Source organism: Mytilus trossulus, unplaced genomic scaffold, assembly GCF_036588685.1.
Source record: "Mytilus trossulus isolate FHL-02 unplaced genomic scaffold, PNRI_Mtr1.1.1.hap1 h1tg000050l__unscaffolded, whole genome shotgun sequence".
Lineage (NCBI taxonomy): Eukaryota > Metazoa > Mollusca > Bivalvia > Mytilida > Mytilidae > Mytilus > Mytilus trossulus.
In genome coordinates, this window is record NW_026963292.1 from 5,232,007 (window position 1) to 5,254,721 (window position 22,715).

The 22,715-nt window shown below is 31.4% G+C and overlaps 1 protein-coding gene across 1 annotated transcript in view; it reads left to right on the top strand.

Annotated features, from left to right (window-relative positions):
- The window catches only part of LOC134699377 (ornithine decarboxylase-like), a 35,339-nt gene that overhangs the window by 6,392 nt on the left and 6,232 nt on the right, over positions 1 to 22,715 (top strand). The window contains exons 3-10 of the mRNA XM_063560980.1: positions 13,083 to 13,115; positions 16,657 to 16,747; positions 17,499 to 17,575; positions 18,286 to 18,458; positions 19,287 to 19,424; positions 20,291 to 20,462; positions 21,834 to 21,996; positions 22,422 to 22,552. Coding sequence (XP_063417050.1) covers positions 13,083 to 13,115; positions 16,657 to 16,747; positions 17,499 to 17,575; positions 18,286 to 18,458; positions 19,287 to 19,424; positions 20,291 to 20,462; positions 21,834 to 21,996; positions 22,422 to 22,552 — 978 coding nt within the window. The remainder of the gene's footprint in view (positions 1 to 13,082; positions 13,116 to 16,656; positions 16,748 to 17,498; positions 17,576 to 18,285; positions 18,459 to 19,286; positions 19,425 to 20,290; positions 20,463 to 21,833; positions 21,997 to 22,421; positions 22,553 to 22,715) is intronic.

A 22,715-nucleotide genomic window follows, 5' to 3' on the forward strand; every position in this document is an offset into this window, starting at 1 on the left:
ACATTGTTTGTGAGAGCTCAACCCCCATCCCCTTATACCGCTATCGACTTCAATGTAGAATAAGCAAACGCACGACAATACGCACACAAAAATGCAGTTCAAAAGAAGTACGAGTCTGATATCATAAAATTGAGAATGGAAATGGGGAATGTGTCAAAGAGACAACAACCCGACCATAGAAAAACAACAGCAGAAGGTCACCAACAGGTCTTCCATGTAGCGAGAAATTCCCACACACGGAGGTGTCCTTCAGCTGGCCCCTAAACAAATATATACTAGTTCAGTGATAATGAACGCCATACTAATTTCCAAATTGTACACAAGAAACTAAAAAATTGAAATAATACAATACTAACAAAGGCCAGAGGCTCCTGACTTGGCAAAGGCTCAAAATTGCAGCGGGGTAAAACATGTTTGTGAGATCTCAACCCTCCCCCTATACCTCTAGCCAATGTAGAAAAGTAAACACATAACAATACGCACATTAAAATTCAGTTCAAGAGAAGTCCGAGTCTGATGTCAGAAAATGTAACAAAAGAAAATAAACAAAATGACAATAATACATAAATAACAACAGACTACTTGCAGTTAAATGACATGCCAGCTCCAGACTTCAACTGACTGAAAGATTATGATTTCATCACATGAACATCAGGCACAATCCTTCTCGTTTGGGGTTTAGTATCATACCATCATAACATATATGAGAAGAACATAACCCGTGTCATGCCAACAACTGGTTTTTTAATAAATGTGTTTAGTTCCGATGCAAAGAACCTATATTAGTGAATCTTTAATGACCTGACAACAGTATCGTAACTCTATCCTTCTTAATAAGTATATTTAAAGGTTTTGTTAGGTTCTGAGGTGAATACTGACACATTTGTGCTTTATAAAGAATATTTCCATAAAAAATTGGATGTGAAAGACCTGAATAGTAACAAAAGAAACTGAACAAAATGGCTATGATACATACATTAACTAAGGAATTTTAGCAGTTACTGAAATGCCAGCTACATACCTTGATTAAATTGATTGACAGATCGTGTCATATGAAAATCAATCACAATCCCTCCCGTCTTTTTTTTTTATCATACCAACATAAAATACATGTCGTATCATGCCAACATCTATTTTTGTCGAGCCTGCCACTTTTGTCGCAGAAAGCTCGACATAGGGATAGTGATCTCTTGAAATTTCAGAAGGTAGAAGACACGAATCATTCATATTTCGTATATAGATGCCTTATGTTATATAATAAGAGACATAATTCCAGAAATGACGCATATCTAACCAAAATGATTAAGTCGACATATTCAGCAGTCCTATGATGAAAACATCATCTTCCGAGAATAGATATTGATAACTAGTATGGCATGACATATTCATGTCACGAGTAATACGCTGTGTTCGAAAACCATGGATTTAAAAAAATGTGGTATATTGGTACCACGTCGTCGTCAGCCAAGCAAACTAAAAACGTAATCTTGATCTATAACTCATTATGATGGACTCGCATACAGACAATCAGCTGTTTCGATGCTTTTAAATCGAAAATCAAGAAAAGATATCGGTTCTGCCGTAAAGTACGTTGTCTACATCTAGTTTCCATATATCTCAATAAGAAAGTATTTGATTTAGGAAGTAGGCCAACAAATAAAAATGTGTCACTTGTTTATTCAAAATGCATACATATTTTATAGAAGTTGGCGATAGGAAATGCTTTTTTGGGCACAAAACATTCAAAGAAATCTACTATCCATGAAATCAATGATTGGGGTTTACCTGAAATCAATTATAGTTTATTAATTCCAGAATCATATATATATGTCGTGTACAAGTTGCGATTTTGTACAGGTTATAATATGTACAAAAATGAGTACCTCATACATGTTATAACCAGTACAAAATATTGCTTAAAATTGTTTTAACTTGTACAGAATTTAAGATTAATCTTAATGATATCGAAAATACATTTAAATTCACCAATGCTCTGTAGAGGACAGTGATCACAAAATTTCAGAAATGTATGTTTCATGACTTATGTTGGCAACATGTGTTTTTATGTAATTATATGTTTTATGCGTTCCATCATGGCATACATAAGTGACACGATTTACTAAAATGTTGCATTTCCTCAATGACAATTACATTATATACTAGCAACTAAATTTATCCAAAAAATTAAAAAAACAATGCCTTATAACTTTGGGTAATACTCCTCCCTCTATTTGTATAGCATGCAAAGACTAAAACAATTTCTCGTATGCTTACTCTGTATAAAGCAAGATAAAGCTGAAATAGTTTCATTGGACCACGCTTCATTGTCAATATCTTTGGATCTACTCTTCAACATTTTTGGCCTTCAGTATACTTTTGTAAATTTATAACTCAATTTTTATTTTATAAACTATAAGCTCATTGCATGAGGCGAATGTCATTTTGATTGTTTTAAATATATATCCTCTACTTTGAATTCATTTATTTGTGGCCTTTGGATGATGTCTGCTCCATGTGCGGGTTGTTTTTTAGATACATACCCCATATATCTTATGACAGGTCGCAGGAATGCCTCGTAATACCGACCCCTGGGCATTAACTGTATCAAAAAAGGACAAAACACACTAGCATGAAGGAATAATAAAAAAGTTAAGAAAATATTATTGAGGTAAATAACATCTGTTGCAATAATAGAAACAGATCCTTATTTTTCGATTTTGTACAAGTTGAATCTATTTTTCAGTAATATTTTGTACAGGTTATAACATGTACGAGGTACTTTTGTACATGTTATAACTTGTATTTTTGCATTATACAAGTTATAACATGTACACTAGTTTTGTACATATTATAACATGTACAAAATCGCAACTTTTACACGACATATACATATAAAATATGCATAAGCTCAAAGTTTCAGACTTTTTCATTGTTTTATCAAATTTGGAGTAGGGGCATTAAGGCCTAGTTTTAGCCCAAGAAAATAAAATGTTTGATAACCATTTCAAATCAGCACATAATATTTAGAAATGCATAGGATCAAGAAATATAAATGAAAAACATAAAGATTTTTATCTGATGACGTCACAATTACGTCATGTTATGTACTGTTTTCACAAAAACGATGAAAAATACAGAATAAATGCAGTTTTCTGTCTTTATTTCCGTTGTGGAAACATCCTGCACAACCGAGAAACAACAAAATAATTTAACAGAAGCTTTATTATAAATATTGGCATAATCTCACCAAATATAAAGTTGTTTCTTTGGTGCGCACATACTTTTTTAATCTGAAAAATGCTTAAAATTGGATGAAAAAACAAGGAAAAACACAATATTTAACAAAATATGCAAATTAGGTCATGATTTGTTGCCATGGTAACTTGTTCAATGTCAAATTTGTTTTGTATTTCTTTGTACATTATACTTTAGTCAAGTTTTCAGTAATTAAAGATTATGTGTGATAACTTTTAAATTTGCAGTAATTTTTGGGCCAAATAAGGGCCTTATTGCCCCTTCTCCTTTATGCAGCAGATTAATACGTTATAAACCATCAAACATACAGTCACAGACACATTCTAATTAAGCGGCAACCTTAACACTCATCTTGTAGTAAAAGTTGAATTATACCGATGTCAAATGTAGATTCGGTTACGTTTTACTCAGTAAAATTTAAAAAGTTATAAAATATTGACTAATCAAAGATCAAATCAAATGCAAAACACATAATCATATATCTGTCGTGTACATGTTATTATATTGTGCAGTTCATTGTACAAATATTTTAAACAATTTTTTTTTGTTATTACTTGTACAAATACAATTGTACAAGTAATTACCTATACAATTTCATTGAGAAATAGATAATAACTTAATATACAAATCATTATAATACCTTCATGACCTTGGCCTTTTTTAAGGTTCACATCACATCGTTTCCCTTTTATCAAAAACTTATTACTTCGCTTAAAATTATAAAGTTTCGACATATTAGTCCTTTTATATAACAAATGCATGAGCAAAACTGTAAAAGTGTAAAGATGTAAACAGTGAAGAAAGGAAATTTTGTGAAGAAAACCTTAGTCTTTTTTTTCAATTGTGTATTAATTCATATCGCTTGACATAGTACAGTAATTAAAGGATCATGTAAGACAGTACGTTCAAATTAGATATAATTCAAGCAGAATTAACGTATAGGTACAGTGTATAAACAGATATAAAGCTTAAATTTAAGGATGTACTTATAGGTGAGATTTAAAAAAAAAGAAATTGCTATAAGTTGAAAGCCTATTAGTTAAGGAACAACGTTAGCTAAACATATTGATAGGTTATGGAGCTTCTTTTTGAGATATTTGAGTTATAGAAAATAACAGGGAAAGGAAGACTTGGTCTTTAACCTTGCATGTGCCATGCAGATTTTGTTTGTGTTTCAAATCGAAAGAAAAGAAATCAAGAATCTGCTCAAATTTTAGATAATGACTTTTTATGAGCTATTGAAATTTTGAGGAAAAATGAGTGTTTTGGGCCAAAATATTTTACCCTGGATTGTTGGAGAGAAACCAAGGAGTTCAAATATCTGACGCAAATTTAAAAAAAAACTCAACTTAGTACATCCTTAATATTATATCCCATGTTGATTGCTATGCTATATATTAATGGTTTTAACAAAAGTTTGATCAGTATAAAGCTGATTACTATACTTCCGTTTATGAATACATTTAACCATGTACCCCCTTGTATAAGTGAGATATAATGATATTAAGTATAATCGCTAGACTTTTATATATCTAGTGGATGCGAGGGCTTTAAACTTTTTCAAATTCACAGGTTAGTCTGTACTCAGAGTAGTTTTTGGGATGAAAATACAGCCATTTTTGTCCATTTGATATGATGAACCTTTAACCGTTGTCCAGTGTCATATATGACAGCATCGATAATACGTAAGAAATAATTCCTTCATGTCATGCTCTATGCTCATTTTAACATGGGTAGGCATTATATTTGTCGATATTTTACACAGAGCGTTAGCGAGGTGTAAAATGTGGTCAAATATAATGCGTACCCATGTTAAAATGAGCATAGAGCATGACACGAAGGAATTATTTCGATTCTAATAGGACAAATGTAGTATTTTTATAGATCGAAGCGTACGAAAATACCGTAAACATGTTTGGCTTTCCCGTTTCCTCCCGAGAAGTATGTGCATTACATTTCATATTTGATAAATTTAAAATCTGCGAGCAGGGTAAATATATGTTGTTTTATAAAAATATATAATAAGAGTTTATGCTAGCAGCTTAAATGTATATATTTTAAAGAATAACGGTGGAAATAACGTTAATATACACAATAAGATCGTACGCATGTGTCAAACATATGTTGCGCTCATTAGAACACGGCTTTGTTTGCAAAGCGTAATAAGGACGTCATATTAGAATAGTCGATTAATTTGTGTACTCAAACACGATTTGATTTTCGTGAGCACGTCATAGTGTTGTCGACATAATGGAATTTAACGCGACTGTCATACAGGTGAGAAGATCAGCTAGCTGTAGTTAGTAATCAAAGGTACCAGGAGCAGGTAACGAGAAGCTCTCTTAGCACTAAAGATCATCTAAAAACTGTCTAAGTGACTTAGAGTGTAACGAGAAGCAATTTCATATCAATCTAAGAATGATTGACAATCCTAAAGACATTTGAATTTCTTACCGATTTATAGGAATTCTTTGCATCTCCTAATCATAAACTTAACAATTTGTGTAACTCGAAACAATCTTAAATTTTGGGTCCTTTAATAAGAACTCTTTGCGTCAAATTAAGCATTTACGAGCAAAACTCGAATCTTACTTAACATGTTTTAACGTAAGTGTGGTTCTACCCATCCGCAAACTACTCGGAATAAAAAAAATGGAACTTGATTGACATATGATTAATAATTAACAGGCGAAGAAATCAAGATCACTTTACAAGACGTTTATTGCATGACGCTGATATCCTCATGATTTTGTGACGAATTTACAAATTCTAAAGAACTCTCAATTAGACAATATGATTTTATGACTGTATCCTCTTATATCTTATAATAATATCAAGCGCCATGTTTTCTTGATACTCCACAAAAGAGAACTTTTTAGACACTAACACATTAAAGAAATTATTATAATGCATATTTCTAGCAACTGTCAGTCAAAAGATTTTAAATCCACCATTGTTCTACTTTCGTAATAATGTAACATATTAAGTGCAGTGAAAATATCTTTAGTGTCACTACACCAATTGTTATATACACTGATCCGCAAATTTCTCCCAAAACTATGAAATAATATCTCATATATCTGTATATAGTGATCCGAAAATTTCTACCAAAACTGATACAATCACTTACTATATATCGATCTATCAGTACAGTTTATTCTGTTAATTAAAAAGACAAACTGCATTTTAACGGAATAAACGGTATACTGAACTCCAAGGAAAATTCAAAATGGAAAGCCCCTATTAAATAAAATTGCAAAACCAAAAAAGCTCAAACACATCAAACGAATGGATAACAACTGTCATATTCCTGACTTGGTACAGACATTTTCTTATGTAGAAAATGGTGGATTAAACTGGATTTATAGCTAGCTAAACCTCTCACTTGTGTGAAAGTCGCATCGAATTCCATTATATTGACAACGATGTGTAAACATGTCAAAAATAGGGAACAGCAGCCAGCATTGTGTTAGAATCTTAATCACTGAGATTTTCTTGCTGCATTGAAGACCCATTTATGGCCTTCGGCTGTTGTCTGCTCTTTAGTCGGGTTGTTGTCCTTTTGACATATTCCCTATTTCTATTCTCAATTTTAAATATGTAACAAAAAAGCACAAAAAGGCACATAGACAAAGCACATTCATTTAGCAAAAATTAAAGATAATGAATATTCCGATATTTCGTATTATAATAAAATACTGTCTTATATACTAGGCAAAAAAAAGAAACGTTACATGCTTATAAGATCATTAAATTTTTTTATAACAACATAAAATTGATAACAATAATTTATAGCAATAGTTAGCTAGCATGATTTTGAAGAGAACAATAACAAGTTTGTTTTTATTGAAAACAATTTCGCACATTTTCGGACAATTTTAATAGGACGAGAACAGAAATCGGGTTAACATGTCCATACCTTGTATGACCACCTCTTGCATTTATGACCGCCTGACACCTCCGTCGCATGGAATCAATAAGACGTTGAATAAAATATTGAGGGAAGTTGTTCCATTCCCTGAAAAGTGCAGTTCGGAGCTGAGCTAGTGTTTCCGGTGGATTTTAGCTATTTCTAATACGTCGTCCAAGTTCGTCCCAAAGAAGTTCAATTGGTGATAAAACAGGAGACGTTGATGGCCAAAGCAACACATCGTCACGAATATGGTTATAATATTCTCCAAAAAGGTCAGCGAAATGTGTGCCACGTGACAACGGGCGTTGTCCTGCTGAAAAAAAACCGTGGTTAAAACGATGTCTTTTGAGAAACGGGAGAACAACTGAAGCCAGAACTTCGTCCCTATACCTTATTGCATTAAGGTTACCAACGATGATTTTGTGTTCGATTCGTTCCTGGTAGGTAATTCCGCCCATACGGTGATTTCGCCACCACCAAACCGATCTATTTCCTCCACGCACACATCAGAAAATCGTTTATTGTGTCTACGGAAGACTCTGGCTCTGCCGTTGCATAATTTCAAGTTGAATTTGGATTCATCGGTAAAAAGAACCTGTCTCCATGTTTGCCTAATTCATCGAATCTGTACCCGTGTACATTGAAGTCGCGTTATCCTGTGCACTGCGTAAGGATAGGTCCCTTCAATGGACGACGAGCTCTTAGACCAACTTGACGCAATCGGTTACAAACTGTTTGAGCAGATATTCTGTTGTTATGTCTTCCGTGGGTTTGTCGTGCAGTTTGTGATGCGTTTACAAATCGATTCCGGAGACAATAACTGTTTAATGTCTCTGAATATCAGCTTAATTTGTACGGGATTAAAATACAGGTTCAATGGGGGCTTTAGCTATTACTACTGTTTCGAGCCGAGTACAAATGCAGCTGATATTTAAAAAAAACCACTTAACAGCTATTTCTTTATCCGTAAATTAATTATGTATATTGTTTGTGGTTTGAAAGACACAAAAACTCACATTTTTTGCATTCATTTCCGATTTAAAATATGAAGAGGCCCGCGTAGTAATAATACACTAATTATAAAAATATCGACACGGGTTCGCAAAAATATAATCTCAAATAGTCACCAATAATACAATAATTTATCGCTATAGATATAAATAATTTTATTTAGGATGTAATGCGTCTTCTGATTGGCTAACACTGTTTTGTTTATCAGCTCAGAGACATAATTTTTACATGTGACTGTGACGTCATTGAAGTTTTTCATAATTTACAATGGTTTAAAATGGAATTTAGGAATGAAATTATAAGGAATGGTTGTTATATTTTTTCTGTCTTTTCGAAGTAACATAATAAAAATGTGGGGCACTCTTTAAAATAACCCGCTAATCACGTTATTCAGTGGGAAACACATTTTTATGAGATTTCTTCATAGACCAAAACAAATAGTACAGTCATTCCTTTAATAAAAAAAACATTGTCTAATTTATAGCTGAAGTGTACAAGTTGTCGCACGCTTCATATTTTTTTTTAATAACGTATACAAAATAATAAAATGTAAACGACATATACACCAGTTTTTCTCAAAACAAGCGGCGAGTTTTTGTTGTTGTAATTTAGTACCTACAACTTTCTTAAGAATTAGAAAAAAGATACCAATGGTGTTAACACGTTTATGTTCTTGGCAGACCACTATCTAATTTTAATTTAAGGGAGAGGTGATAACCCCGCCACCTCCCACGGCTTCTTTATTTTGAAAACTGCGATAATGTTGATAACTTAAATCGATAAAAATTAGATACAAAAGCTACTTTTTATAAAAAAAAAAAAGAAAAGAAAATAAAGGTTTCTATTCTATATTCTTTGCATGTAATCTGGGTTTTTTTTGGTGTTTTGTGCGTATTGGGGTTTCTTATGAAGACACATCTATCACTAACTATTTTCGAATACTAATTCAAAGGTGTTTTTTTTAATGTCGGTGAAAAAATGGGGTGCTTTTTTATAATTAAACCTGTAAAAAGAATTGATGATGAATAATTACCTTCATTAGGCTGATGTACTGTGAGTTATAAATATTGCGTTATCTATATTTTTGTATGCCAAATCCAACTCCTGACTCAAAATTTCGCGTCTATCTCGTATCAGTTCATATTGAGTGCATACAATGAGCGTGGTGTACTTTTCTTTTTCCAAAATGCATGATACGATCATCCTTGATAAAACATTTCATGGATATATACGAAATGATTATTCTGACATTTGAAAAATCTTCCAATAAAGTAAGGTTACAAGTGGGGTTTTATTATATATTGTTTTTTTTTTATTAATTATGGTTTGAAAATGTCAATAAAAATACTATCTATTCTCATTTTTTTGATATACAATTTAAACAAATATATATATGGGTTAGGGTCGGGTGTAAGTTAGTTATAAACTTCGGAATAAGAAACAACTCCACTGAATCCCTACAATATAAGTGTATAACTATTACTAAAATCACAGGTTTTTATTACTACCAATCACCCTACCAATGTAGTTATAATAATTTAATAACATATAAACGGAATGACAAAATAGCTCAGGGAATATGGACGATGTTATAGATTTGACAATTTAATTATTTCCTTGTCATGTGAAACGTGAAAGAACACAAAGTTATTACGATACATATATTTTGTTAGTTCAAAAATGGTGGGGGGAATGGATTATGTAAAATTTGAAGGCTCCACAAACTGTGACGACCAATGACTAGAAATTACTATTTTTTTAAGAATTTATTAACATGTTTTAAAAATAGGAAAATAAACGGACGGATTCATCCGTTTATATTCGGTCTGTTAACCCAACGTTTTATTTTTACATTTATTTGGCATTAGGCAAGTGCACTGGTAAGTTTATGTACTGTAAATTTAAAAATTAAAGCGTGCATTTATTTTTGCAAATGTTGAAGCACAGATAATAAATGCCAGTTATTTATTGCAATAACAGGTACATTTTCATACAGATAAATTCAGCCTGTCGCATTATTTGCAATGATAAAACTCTCGCACCTTTCTGAATCTACAATATCAGATTATCCTTAGTTTCATTGATAAAGATTAATATAAAATAAGTTATGACGAATTAGTATATAGACAGATTCAGTAAAACGGATACAGAAAAAAATGAAGGAACAGTCTTATTATCGTATGAAGCTTAACAAGTAGTATTATACCTCAGTACTCGACCAAGTTTTTGGGATCTTGTACCTTGAAAAACATGTATAAGAATACAATAGTTTCGCAGATGGCCTATTGTGTTTCTTATGATTAAAGATATTACTATCCGTAGTAGTGATTTCTTCCTTGATACTTGCTTCTAAATCAGCTGATCAAAAATTCCTCATTTTTTATCAATTTATATCATATGCACTGATATTTTAGCATACGTCATAAATCATGTGCTTTAACCAGTTTAGCGTATTTAAACAACTAATCTAGCATATGCTTAATTGACCATAGCATACGCTTAAATCATTTCAAGGTATGCTTAATTCAATTTACAATATGCTAAATTATTAAGCAGAATCAAAGTCATAATTAATTTAATCGCTAGAATGCAACCATATGCAATCTTAGGGTGGGTGTGTGTGTGTGTGTGGGGGGGGGGGATAGTAAGGACTTTTTGCGCAATATTTATTCCACAAAATATGTAATCGGCTTGTTTCCACGCGCTGTTCCCGCCATTTGTCGAAGAAAGAATGTTTTTTATTAAAAAAAAATCTTAGGTTTTGACACCTGCCATTTTTTTGGTTCAATTGTCCTTGCCACGTCCCATCAAAATGAAATGATAGCCCCTAAAGGTGGTACCTAACACTACACGGAGATAAGTCTGTAAAATCAGGTCAACGTTTTAATGACGTTGTATTGTTAAGGAAATATTAAGCTTCTCAATGATCAAACTAGGTGTTTGACAAACTGCTTTATATCCAATGAAATTGTTCAAGAAAATGTTAGGTTCAAATTTTTTCAAATTTTTATATATTTGTCAAGGGTCAATGACAATATGTTAAAAAAAAAAAATAAACGAGCCAAATTAATTTCAGTCAAGGTGTTTGGTACCACCTTAAGTAAGTATTTTGACATTCATTGTTGATTTCTAACTTTTACTTAATGTGCCCAATCCTCTACAATTCTATATCACGTAGTCAGAAAATAAATATAAGAACAATAGTATATACAGGGTCCTCTGTAACCATATATAATTCTAAATTTAGGTGCGATATGTTTAGTATGAAAAAGGACCGCATGCAGCAACTGTCCAACCAAATAGTAAAGAAGCCAAATGTTCTTTTGAGAGCACAATTAATAAATCATAAACTAAATAATTGTTCAGTATCAGATTAATTGATCTTAGCATCAGCTTAAATCCTTTAAGCATAAGTAAAATTCATTTTCCACCAAACTTTCAATGGCTTAAATCTCGAAAATAAGCACACTGACCCTTCATATTTTCAATTCCTATCTATTTACTTTCAAATAATTAACAGAGTAGCAAACAATATTAAACAAAATGTTATGTATAAGTATAAAGATCTTTTTAAGATAAACATTAAATACACATTTAGGAAATTTAATAGCTCAACGGTCTTGAAACATTAAGACTTATATCTGTATATTGTGTAAACAAGTGGTGTTGGCGAACAAAGATCGATTGTGTAAACAAGTGGTGTTGGCGAACAAAGATCGTGTGATACGATTTTAACAGATGGACTAGTTTATGAGTACTTAAAATGAAATATAAGTATTTTCTTAAACGTATGAACTATTAATCCTTTTGTTAATTTTAACGTGACAACTATTCAATTCAATTTTGATGTGACGGATTATTTGGGTACTGCACGTGCTAGTTTGCTGATTACATCACATATATCTTGTGTACAGGATGTAAAATTGTACATATTATAATTTGTATAAGATATAAAGTATGTTCGACACATACCGTTTTGCACTATATATCTATAGGTGACAAAATTTGATCTTAAAACATTAAGCATTATATTGTGCATACAAGTGATGTGGGCGTACAAAGATCGTGAGATAGGATTTTAAAAGATGGACTAGTCTATGAGTATTTTATATCAAATATGAAAAATAACTTAAACGTTTTAACTATTAAACCTTGTGTGAATTTTAACGTGACATCTATTCAATTCTATTTTGATGTGGAGGGTGATTTGGGTACTCCGTGTACTTGATTGCTGAATAAATCACATATATGCTTTGTACAAGATGTAAGATTGTACAAATTATAACTTGTACATGTTGGTTTTTACAAGATTTAAAGTTTGACACATACCTTTTTGCACTAGGTGATACAATTTGAACTTTAAACATTTAGCATTTTATAGTGTATTCAAGTAGTGTGGGCGTACAAAGATCGTGAGATAGAATTTCAAAAGATAGACTAGTTTATGATTATTTTATATCAAATATGAAAAATAACTTTAAACGTTTTAACTATTAATTCTTGTGTGAATTTTAACGTGACAGCTATTCAATTCTATTTTGATATGGAGGGTGATCTGGGTACTCCATGTACTTGATTGCTGATTATTTAATATATAGATTAGATTTGTATGATACGGGTTTATAAAAAACATGGTATATATAAATAAAAGGGGATGGAGGACAACGTAAAGGATTTGTTTTAAATTACTTAACTGCACCAAACAAATTAGATAAAAATTATCAAAAGAAAATTTTAGTGGTGGTTTTCTTTAATTGAAATACTAAGGTTGAGTTGTGATATGAACTATCGAAATATTCTACATAAACCGGTTAAGAATTTTTATGGACTTATAGCGCTTATTTGCAGTTGCAAAAAAGGACCATGTTGTAACCGTTTATAAAGCTTAGATGTATCAAAACAGGGGAAACTTTTAATCAGACAGGTTGAAAGGACAGTATTAACTATGGTAAATATGATAAATAATACAAAATTGTAATCCTGATCTCTGTGATGAGTTTATTTAGGCATTGCATTTTGGAAGGTATCCCTCTGGCCTTGTTAGTCTTGTATGATTTGCATTTTAGTTTCTTCTATATAATTCGGAGTTAAGTATGACGTCCATTATCACTGAACTTGTATAGATATTTGTTTATGGGCCATATGAAGGACGCCTCCAAGTACGGGAGTTTCTCGCTGCATTGAAGACCTATTGGTGACCTTCTACTGTTTTCGCTTCTATGGTCGGATTGTTATCCTTTGACACATTACCCATTTTCATTCTCAATTTTAAATAGCATGTGAGATTATTGCAATTCACCATTATTACCTCATGTACTTTAAGGTAGACTAAAGGAAGTATGACGAACTATGTCCGAAAAGGCATGAACAGCCTGGTTGAGTTAGTGGAGTTAGTGGAAAGACAAGACTCCATTGATAGTCTAATCAAAGAGAAGACTAATCAGATTGGAGCGGATGTATGTTGATTGACAGTCATATGATTTCATATTTACATGAGCTATTAAAATCTTAAATATTATTATTATAATGGGTTGATATCAGATACTCCTTTGTTAATGTAAATAGATAAATTCGAAACACACACACAATCATGCAAACACACATAAATCGTTGAGTATACACATATTCAGAATACATGATCATAGTCATGATTATTCATAATTTGCCTTTGAAATGATAGGTGCAAAATAATAACGGACATATTTAATGCATAGTAGACATTAAAAACTATGATGTTTTTTCAATAGTCAAAAAAAGGGATTTGAAAGAAAAATCGGTACATACAATGGATGTTAGCGTAAATTTGATTCAACTTTATATTGGGGTTTGTTTTGAGTTATCTTAATTTGTCAGAGGTCTTTTATTATTTTAAACGTTATCGATATTATAGGAAAATTAATAAACCATGGTTCGTCAAAATCAGTTGATTTTAAAATCGTCATGGCAAAATGAACTCTATGTTTCCTTGTGAAGTTTTAAAGGACTTTTGTTTTTATTTTCGTCTCTTTTTTAACATGGTGGAGTCCGACTTAATGATTCTAAACAACCCTTTGCATCGTTTCCTCGTTTAAAAAATAAAAGTAACTTAAGTTGTATTCTACATATACATGCATTACATCTTAAATTACATCGGGAAAATTTGTTAAAATATTCTTAAAGCAGCCAGGTTGTCTTTTTAAAAGTACACGGATGTTTGTGAACCTAATTATTTTAGATTTAATGCAATCAAACATATTTTTTTTATATATCTAAAGAAATAAAGTTGTTATATCATGTATATGTTTCAAATAAAAGTACATTACACCCTTTAAAATTCAAATGCTACTTGATTGTATAGACATTTGAATGCACCAAATATCCTTAAGATTTTAATCAAAAACGTAATTACACGTCAAGAAATATTTTCATATGTAATTAGGATTATGTAATGAACTAAAAGTCTTAAAACCCCTCGCCAACGCGAAATTTACTACATGTATCGTTAACGCCATGACCAGTAGAAAAATACCGTATGTACATCATTTAGCAAGAGTTAAACGTAAGTGTTATACAATCACACAATAATTATGTCGGATAATGAGCAGTTGCGGATACAAATGTATAATCTTTTATATGTTTTTGACTCCTACTATAAAGCGATAGGATCTATGAATACATAAAAATGAATATATGATAATTATATTTTGTGCATTTATTTAATCCCCCACGTCATAGATGAAGAACACAAATTTACTATAGCAACATTACCTGCTCTGATGCAGACTCCACCAGTTGTAATGGTACACATTTCTTTCATTATTCGATTTAAAGCCTATTTGTCCTAGCTTGACCACCGACGAACCAATCGTTTATAATAAGGGACATGTCCCAGTCAAATTTCAACAACTAAAGATGAACACATAAATATGTACCTACTTCAAGAAAATATATCAATCTTATTCTTTGCCTTCTTTGAATGATTGGCAGACATTGCCAGAATTTTCGTTTTCGGTAGTTCTATTTACGGTTAATTTTTGACCGATAACGGATCAAAAAGACTGACAAGGACACATACATTTTCTCAAGTTGTAATATTGAAAGACGACGGGATAAGTTATATTGAATGCTGACCAGCAACACATATTGGTGGGAAATAAAGTATAAGAATAACCAGAAAAAAACCCATTTAATTATACTATGAATCTCTCAATAATTTGTTTATATATATATATATATATATATTTTATTCAACTCGTCTAAACATCAACCCAACAATGTTAGACCCTGTAGAAAGCAAATTTGCGAAAGCAAAGGTACAGGTCTAACATTGTTGGGTTGATGTTTAGACGAGTTGTATATACATAATGTACACAGCCATGTATCACCATCACTGCTGGGGATCCGATGGATAAATCTGTTGTAGAGTTGTCACTGACTCAGACGTACTTATATATATATATATACATTACTTATCCATTTTGAGAAGACCCCGAATTTTTCGTCAACTGTTATCGTAAGTCAAAGTATAATCCTAGGTAAAGACATAGTTTCCGCCAATGTTTTGTAAAAAGTAGATATTTGGATCAATAAAATTATATTCCGTACACATATTGAAAGCTTTGATATGTAAGCATACGATGAATATTTATAGGTGAAATATTACGACAAATGCACTATTGACTATTCAGACAATAAGAAATATTTCATATTATCACTTCTTTCGATAATTTGATGATGATGATAATTGAAAAAACCAAAACTTACTACTTACGCGATTTCTTATTGTTAAATTTCAAAACCTTCATGAAAACAATCCATATGTTTTAGGTATGTGTTTATGTATGAATATATTAAAGATGTTTTTTTACAACACCTTTATATTAGATAAATACATTGACTCAAAAAATATGACAATAACCAAGGAATAGAAGAGACTCAAAAAACCAAAAGACATTTACATCAACAGTTACAAATAATAAAGAAGAAACACCACGAACTCAACTAAAAAACGGAAGTGAAATCAGGTGCTCCGGACGGGTAAGCATTTCCTGCATCGTATACGGCAACCGTCGTGTTTTTTTCTTTTTTCAGTTCGGTAATGATTGAAGGTTTTTATGACTGAGGAAGAATATCAGATATGATTTCTGACACACTTTTGTCATAATGGCCAATCAGCTCTGAAGGCGACCGTAAAATTTCTTGAGTGATGAACTTAATTTGATTGATTCATAGCCCCGTCTTAGCATTTTTCAGAAAGCAGTATTCCTCGTTCAACAAAATCAACGTTCTTTTAGCTAGCCCTAGAGTAACATATCAATTGAGACAAATACACTTTATATGCTGGTGCCACTAGGATTTTGCTACACAGAAATGGGAAGTTGACTATAGGAAAATTGAAACCATCGCGTTTGTCAACGTGTAACACTTATGTGACACCTTCACAACCCTATAATTTACATATAAAACTATGATAGATATTTTTTTTATATATTCGGCAGGAGAATCCTTTTTTCATTGGTGATCTAGGAGATATTATCAGAAAACACAAGATTTGGCAAAAAAGTTTTCCGACGGTTGTACCATTCTACGGTAAATATTTAAAGATGATAATTGTTTTCTGTACGTTACTCTTTGTAACTCTTACTCAACACGAAAACAAATGGGGCTTGACAAGGGCAAAGACATCGACGTAGATGTTTGGAGTCTAATCCAAGATACCAAGCGTATAATTGTGTATGCCAGACTCCAGTTTCGTCTTCATAAGAATCGTCCCCAAATCAAAGGAAGTAGATATGGTAAGATTGCTAATCAGATAAATATCCGCCAAAGTTCAAATGAGATCGAGGTAAGCATTGATAGGCATACGTATGGCCTTCGATCATGAGAACAAATGTTACCGTTAAATGAGCTATAAAAGGCACAGAAATGGAAATATAAATTAAAAAAGGTCTTATTTCTATCGAAACAATTTACCCAAAAACAAATATACCAGACATTAAACAACGAAGACCACTTTACTTAACTATGATACCTTTGATAATATTAAAATTGCTATTATCATGAAACATTTTGATATATTTGAGGTAATTATAATTTATCTCACTTACGATATATGATCATAACTAAATATTTGATAAACATAGTAATAAAAAGGCAAAGGATAACAAAAGATACATTACACTTATAAGTCGAAAACGAACCGTCAATTCAATGATAAAACACAAAGAATAACTCAAAGAAAAATAATCAGCACAATGTACAAAATCACAAAACAAAGTCAAATCATTATAATCATTCATTTGTAAGACCATAAAGTATTGTTTTTATTTATTCCTTGCAGCAGTGAAATGCAATGATTTCTACCCCGTGCTGCGTTTAATGGCTGACATGGGGATGTCCTTTGATTGTGCAAGCAAGGTGATATGATAAATCAGTAGGACACATTTAATAGTTACTTTTCATATATATGGGTACACGATAAATACTTCACGATATGCAAATTTATTTTATATGTCAATACAAAGATAGGACAAAGGTTAGTCTTGTATATTTTCCTCTATATGTTATTTAATTTATTTCATTACCTGTTTGATTTGATCACCTTTTATGACTGACATGTTGATGAAAAGGCACGCGTCTTACGTTCTAAAATAATAATGGTATATTATGATTTTAATGGTGAACATAAACAATAACGTCGATTCTCTTTCTAAATTTTATATACTTAGAAGTTCCATCTATATATTGAGGAAAGCTTTTGTTTGATTATACAAAATCATTTAAATCTTAAAAGCTGTGCTCATTGATATAGACGATTCGTTATTGTTGACCTACCTTGAAAGAGAGCTAAAAAATACCCGTAGGACATAAAGTAACTTTGTGATTAAAAACATGTGGCGTATAGAAAACAGTTTAATTTGTAAGTATGTAAGAAGCTGATGTATATTCTCTATATATCCCCCGCAAGTAAAACTATGCAATGAAGATGCATGCAGTACTGTGTTTTTTATATATATGTACTGCTACCTTTTATAGCATGTTGATCCTGCCGAAACTATATATACCGTTAGGGAAAATTGATTAATTCATGTAGTAATTGAATTTGTAAGATATTTGTTTCTCTTTAGATTGAAATACAGAAAATTCTGGATCTTGGTGTTGATCCGACCAGAATCATCTATGCTAATCCATATAAGCAGATATCATTTTTGAAGTATGCCGCTGATAATGACGTTGCTATGATGACATTTGATTGTGATGATGAACTAGAAAAGATCAAAGAAGAGTATCCTGCCGCAAAGTATTTAGAAATAGACTTGATGTTTATACATGAATTTACATATATATTGTGGAGTTACTTTTGTTTATTATTTTAATGGTCTAAAATACTGCATTAACATCGATTATAATACTGACAGTCTGACAAATGACAGGCATAGGTCATTCGCCTCTTTAAATTGTTTTTCTGAGACGTATCGGATAAAATGGTGTCATTTCTACGTAGAAGAATTCTATACAATTTCATCATGCAATCTACTTTTCGAATTCTCTTAAAATTAGTACTAACAGTAAAAGGCCAGTTAAGATAGTAAATGAGAGAGGACTGATTCCTCTTTTCTAGGAGAAGCATATTTAAGCAACTACATGCTATAAAAGTCCATTATGTTCGTTTAAAATAAATCATTAAACGTGAGTACATAATATATGATAATAAATGTCCAATTTGATGTTTTGTAACGCTGGTGTTGTCGTTTTTGACTGGTAATTTCTTGTTTCTCAAGCTGGTCGCCCCTTAATAGCTTAATTCGGACGTTCCTGAATAAATTAAATGTGGTTTTATCAATAAAGGATGTTATGTTTAGAACTCTCAAGCCAGAAATTAAGGTATCATGCATCGTTGACGATATCGAACATATCCTTTATTTAAATGACTTTTTAGTAATTCCGTGAACATAGATATATATATATATAATCTATATTTTTAACATCAAACAGGTACAAAGTGTTTGGTTTTTATATTTATTTCGTTGTGTAATATCTCATTTTTGCAATGTATTTGCATATTTAATTTGTATTCTTGGTATTCTATATCGTTGTTATCTAAATGTTTATTTTTTTTGTTTTAAAGACTGGTATTGCGAATATGTCCACAATCAAACCACAAGGTAAAACATCCATTAAAAAGAAAGTTCGGATGTCATCCTTTAAAAGCATCACAGCTTCTTGAATATGCAAAGGAATTGAAATTAAACGTAATTGGTGTAAGGTAAGTTAATCATTTAGATATAGCTCCCTTCACCCGAATTTGCCTGTGTTGTGGTTTAATTCTAAAATCATAATGTGTAAAATAAAACTAGTACAATCAACAATTGTATTTTGTAAAAATTAAATTGCTGAAGTGTTACTGCATAAAATTATCATCAAGGTTCATATACGTGTATTATTCAGATTGTCCATTGTTACAGTTTATATTACATAGCTTTGTAAAACATGTCATACTGAACAATATAAAATTACATGAGTTAGGTGTCTTACAACAGTATGAATTCGTTTCCAAAGATGACTATAAATATAAGGTTTCGCATAAAAAAGTATTTCTAATGAAAATATAAAAGAAAGATGAAAATAAAATACCAAACTCGGAGGAAAATTCAAAACGGAAAGTCCCTTCACAAACGGTAAAATCACAATCTCAAATGAATAAAAGAAATTGGATTCAACTGACGTTTTCGTGACTTAATTTAAGAACTAAAATTAGTAAGGTCGTGACATATGCTTCCCCTTTTTTATTCCTTGGTGAACAAATTTAACAAAATATGATGCTGCAAGAAAATTCGAACAGAATTTAGCAAATTGATAGAATTTCGTATGTAAGTCGCAATTGGTTTCACTTTTTGAAGAGATGGTAGGTTAAATGTTTATTGTTCATTTTATAAAAAGAAAGTCAAATTTACACGGACAACTCATATTCAAAATCATCTAAGAAGTGATAAAATTTCTTAGATAATAACCAGCTTTAAACAGTTCTTCAATTGATATATTTGATTTTTATTATTAATAAAAGAAATTGCTGCTATGAAAAACGAGTGGGGCCATCTTGTCTGATGTCTGAGCGTTTTTACGATATTACAGTTTTCATGTTGGAAGTGGTTGCCAAGAAGCCGCAGCTTATCGAGCAGCTATAGAGGAGTCAAGATATGTATTTGAATTAGGACTTGCTATGGGATTCGATATGACTCTATTGAATATAGGTGGAGGTTTTCCTGGAAGAAACGTCCAAAATGATAAAAACACTTTTAAAGAGGTATTAAAATGGCTTACTATAATACTACTTTGGACTGTTGTTTTTATTGTCACATTGACTTGTGAAATATCTGTATATATGTACTCAAGGAGATGTATATCGTTATAGCGATCTTTAGTTTTATTTAGGGCTATTTCGTTTTTACTGTAAATATTTTTTATATGCTATTTACTGCCTTGATCTGAACTTTTACTGGAATAGGATAAAAAAAAAGTTACTTCTATCTACTTTTATCTTTTTTTGTTTATTGTCAACTGATTTATCCAACAAAATGCATTTAATTAAAATGATTTTTTTTGTTACAAAACTTTTGATGAAACCAATAGCACATTTACAAGTAAAAAGCAGCATAGCTTGATACATAGTGAACATTTTATGCAATTGGGATCAATATACCTGTATTTGTATATCACAGTACTTCACTGGTTGCAAAAATTTTGGATAAGTCATAACCAGGCACTACATATCTGAGAGTCAGGATATATATGCCTTAGATTTTAGAATAAGTTCATACTTTTTTGTTTAATCCCAAATATCAGTAAATAGTGTGTTCTACAAGGATCAACATTCCTTATCTTTCATCAATTACCTTTACTATTAAAATAAATGCTTTATAGTTCGCGACTGACCCTAATGTGCAGAAACTATTTTGTATATTTACTGCTTTCAAGTGTGTTCTATTGTGACCTGGACCGATTAGGTGGTACATGTCTTACATCTTACAAAGTCTTTTCAAATTATATTTGGAAAGAATTCCGCTCAAGCCGGTGATAGGGGCCATTTTAAACTTTATGTGAGATGATTTTGTTTTTTATGACACATTTTTGGGCGTTATGTTTTCTGGTTTGTGCGTCCGTCCGTTCGTTTTCCAAAATCAGGTTAAAGGTTTTGGTCGAGGTATTTTTTGAAGAAGTTGAAGTACAATCAAGTAGAAACTTAGTACACATGTTACGTATGATTTGTTCTTTCTTCTTTTAGAGATTTTACCCCATTTGTACGGTCCACTGAACATGCAAATGATAGTGCGGATTGGACATTCATGTACTTATGACACCTTCTTGTTTTGCTCTGTGTTGATGGCTGCAATGTGACTTTCATACGAAGAACAGAAAAAGAAAGCGCCGTTCCTTTATTTTTTTTTAATCTTTTTTGCTGTGAATGTGTCATGGATGGATGCCCATATCCTTCGCATTTCTATCATAACATGCAACAATTATTCATCGAAGTTAAAAAAAAAAAAAAAAGGTAAAACTCGTTAATGCAGTATGCATACATTATCAAATAGAGAAAAAAAGTTATTCCATGTGAACATTGATTCGTTTTAGAAGCTCAAAATAGAAGGTTACTCATAAAAGCAAACTTTTATTATAGATATCTACCGTAGTGAATAAATCATTAGACAAATATTTCAATGGGAATGACGTCAGAATAATAGCTGAACCTGGACAGTTTTACGTATCCTCAGCTTTTACAATAGCAACCAATATTATAGCGAAGAAAATTGTCGATAAAGAAATTGAAAATATAACAACTGGTTTGTATACATTCGATAAATATATTAACAAAACCATTAGCGAAATGTATTATTCATGAAGACTATTGATGAGAATGCTGAAACATTTTGACTATCAAATTCTGGAGATTTCCTTCAGCTCAGTTTTAAGCACATCCGTGTTGACAAGAAATACCATTGATATGGTAATTATCATAAATTAACTGTTTTGAAAATATTTTGAAAAAATGTCCAAAATAGTTTCACCAGCCCAGCAACCGGAAGTGGCATTACACTACGTTATATAGTTTATGAAATAAACATAGTAAAAGATTTCAAACAAACGAATTCGAATACATCTTATCATGCAAAGCACTCATTCATTTAGGATATAGATTAACTTATTACTGTAGATCGGAATATTATCAACATACCTACGTCACTTATTGCAGTACATTATTTTTCAGATGGTGAATTTCACGATAACACAGATACACTTTATAAACAAATTAGAATGTATTATGTCAATGATGGAATTTATGGATGCTTTTTCGATTGTCTTCTCTACCCTGGCTGGTTCATTCCATCACATTTTAAGGTAATATACAATATGATATCAAAGGAAGATTTAGCTATTGCGTTTGATTTCGCATGACAAATTGGCAAAATAATCCTTCTCATAGACAATAATTATGACAAGACAATTCATTTAGCGAGTGTGACAATGTTTTTTGTTTAAAATTGTAAACTAATTTTTATAT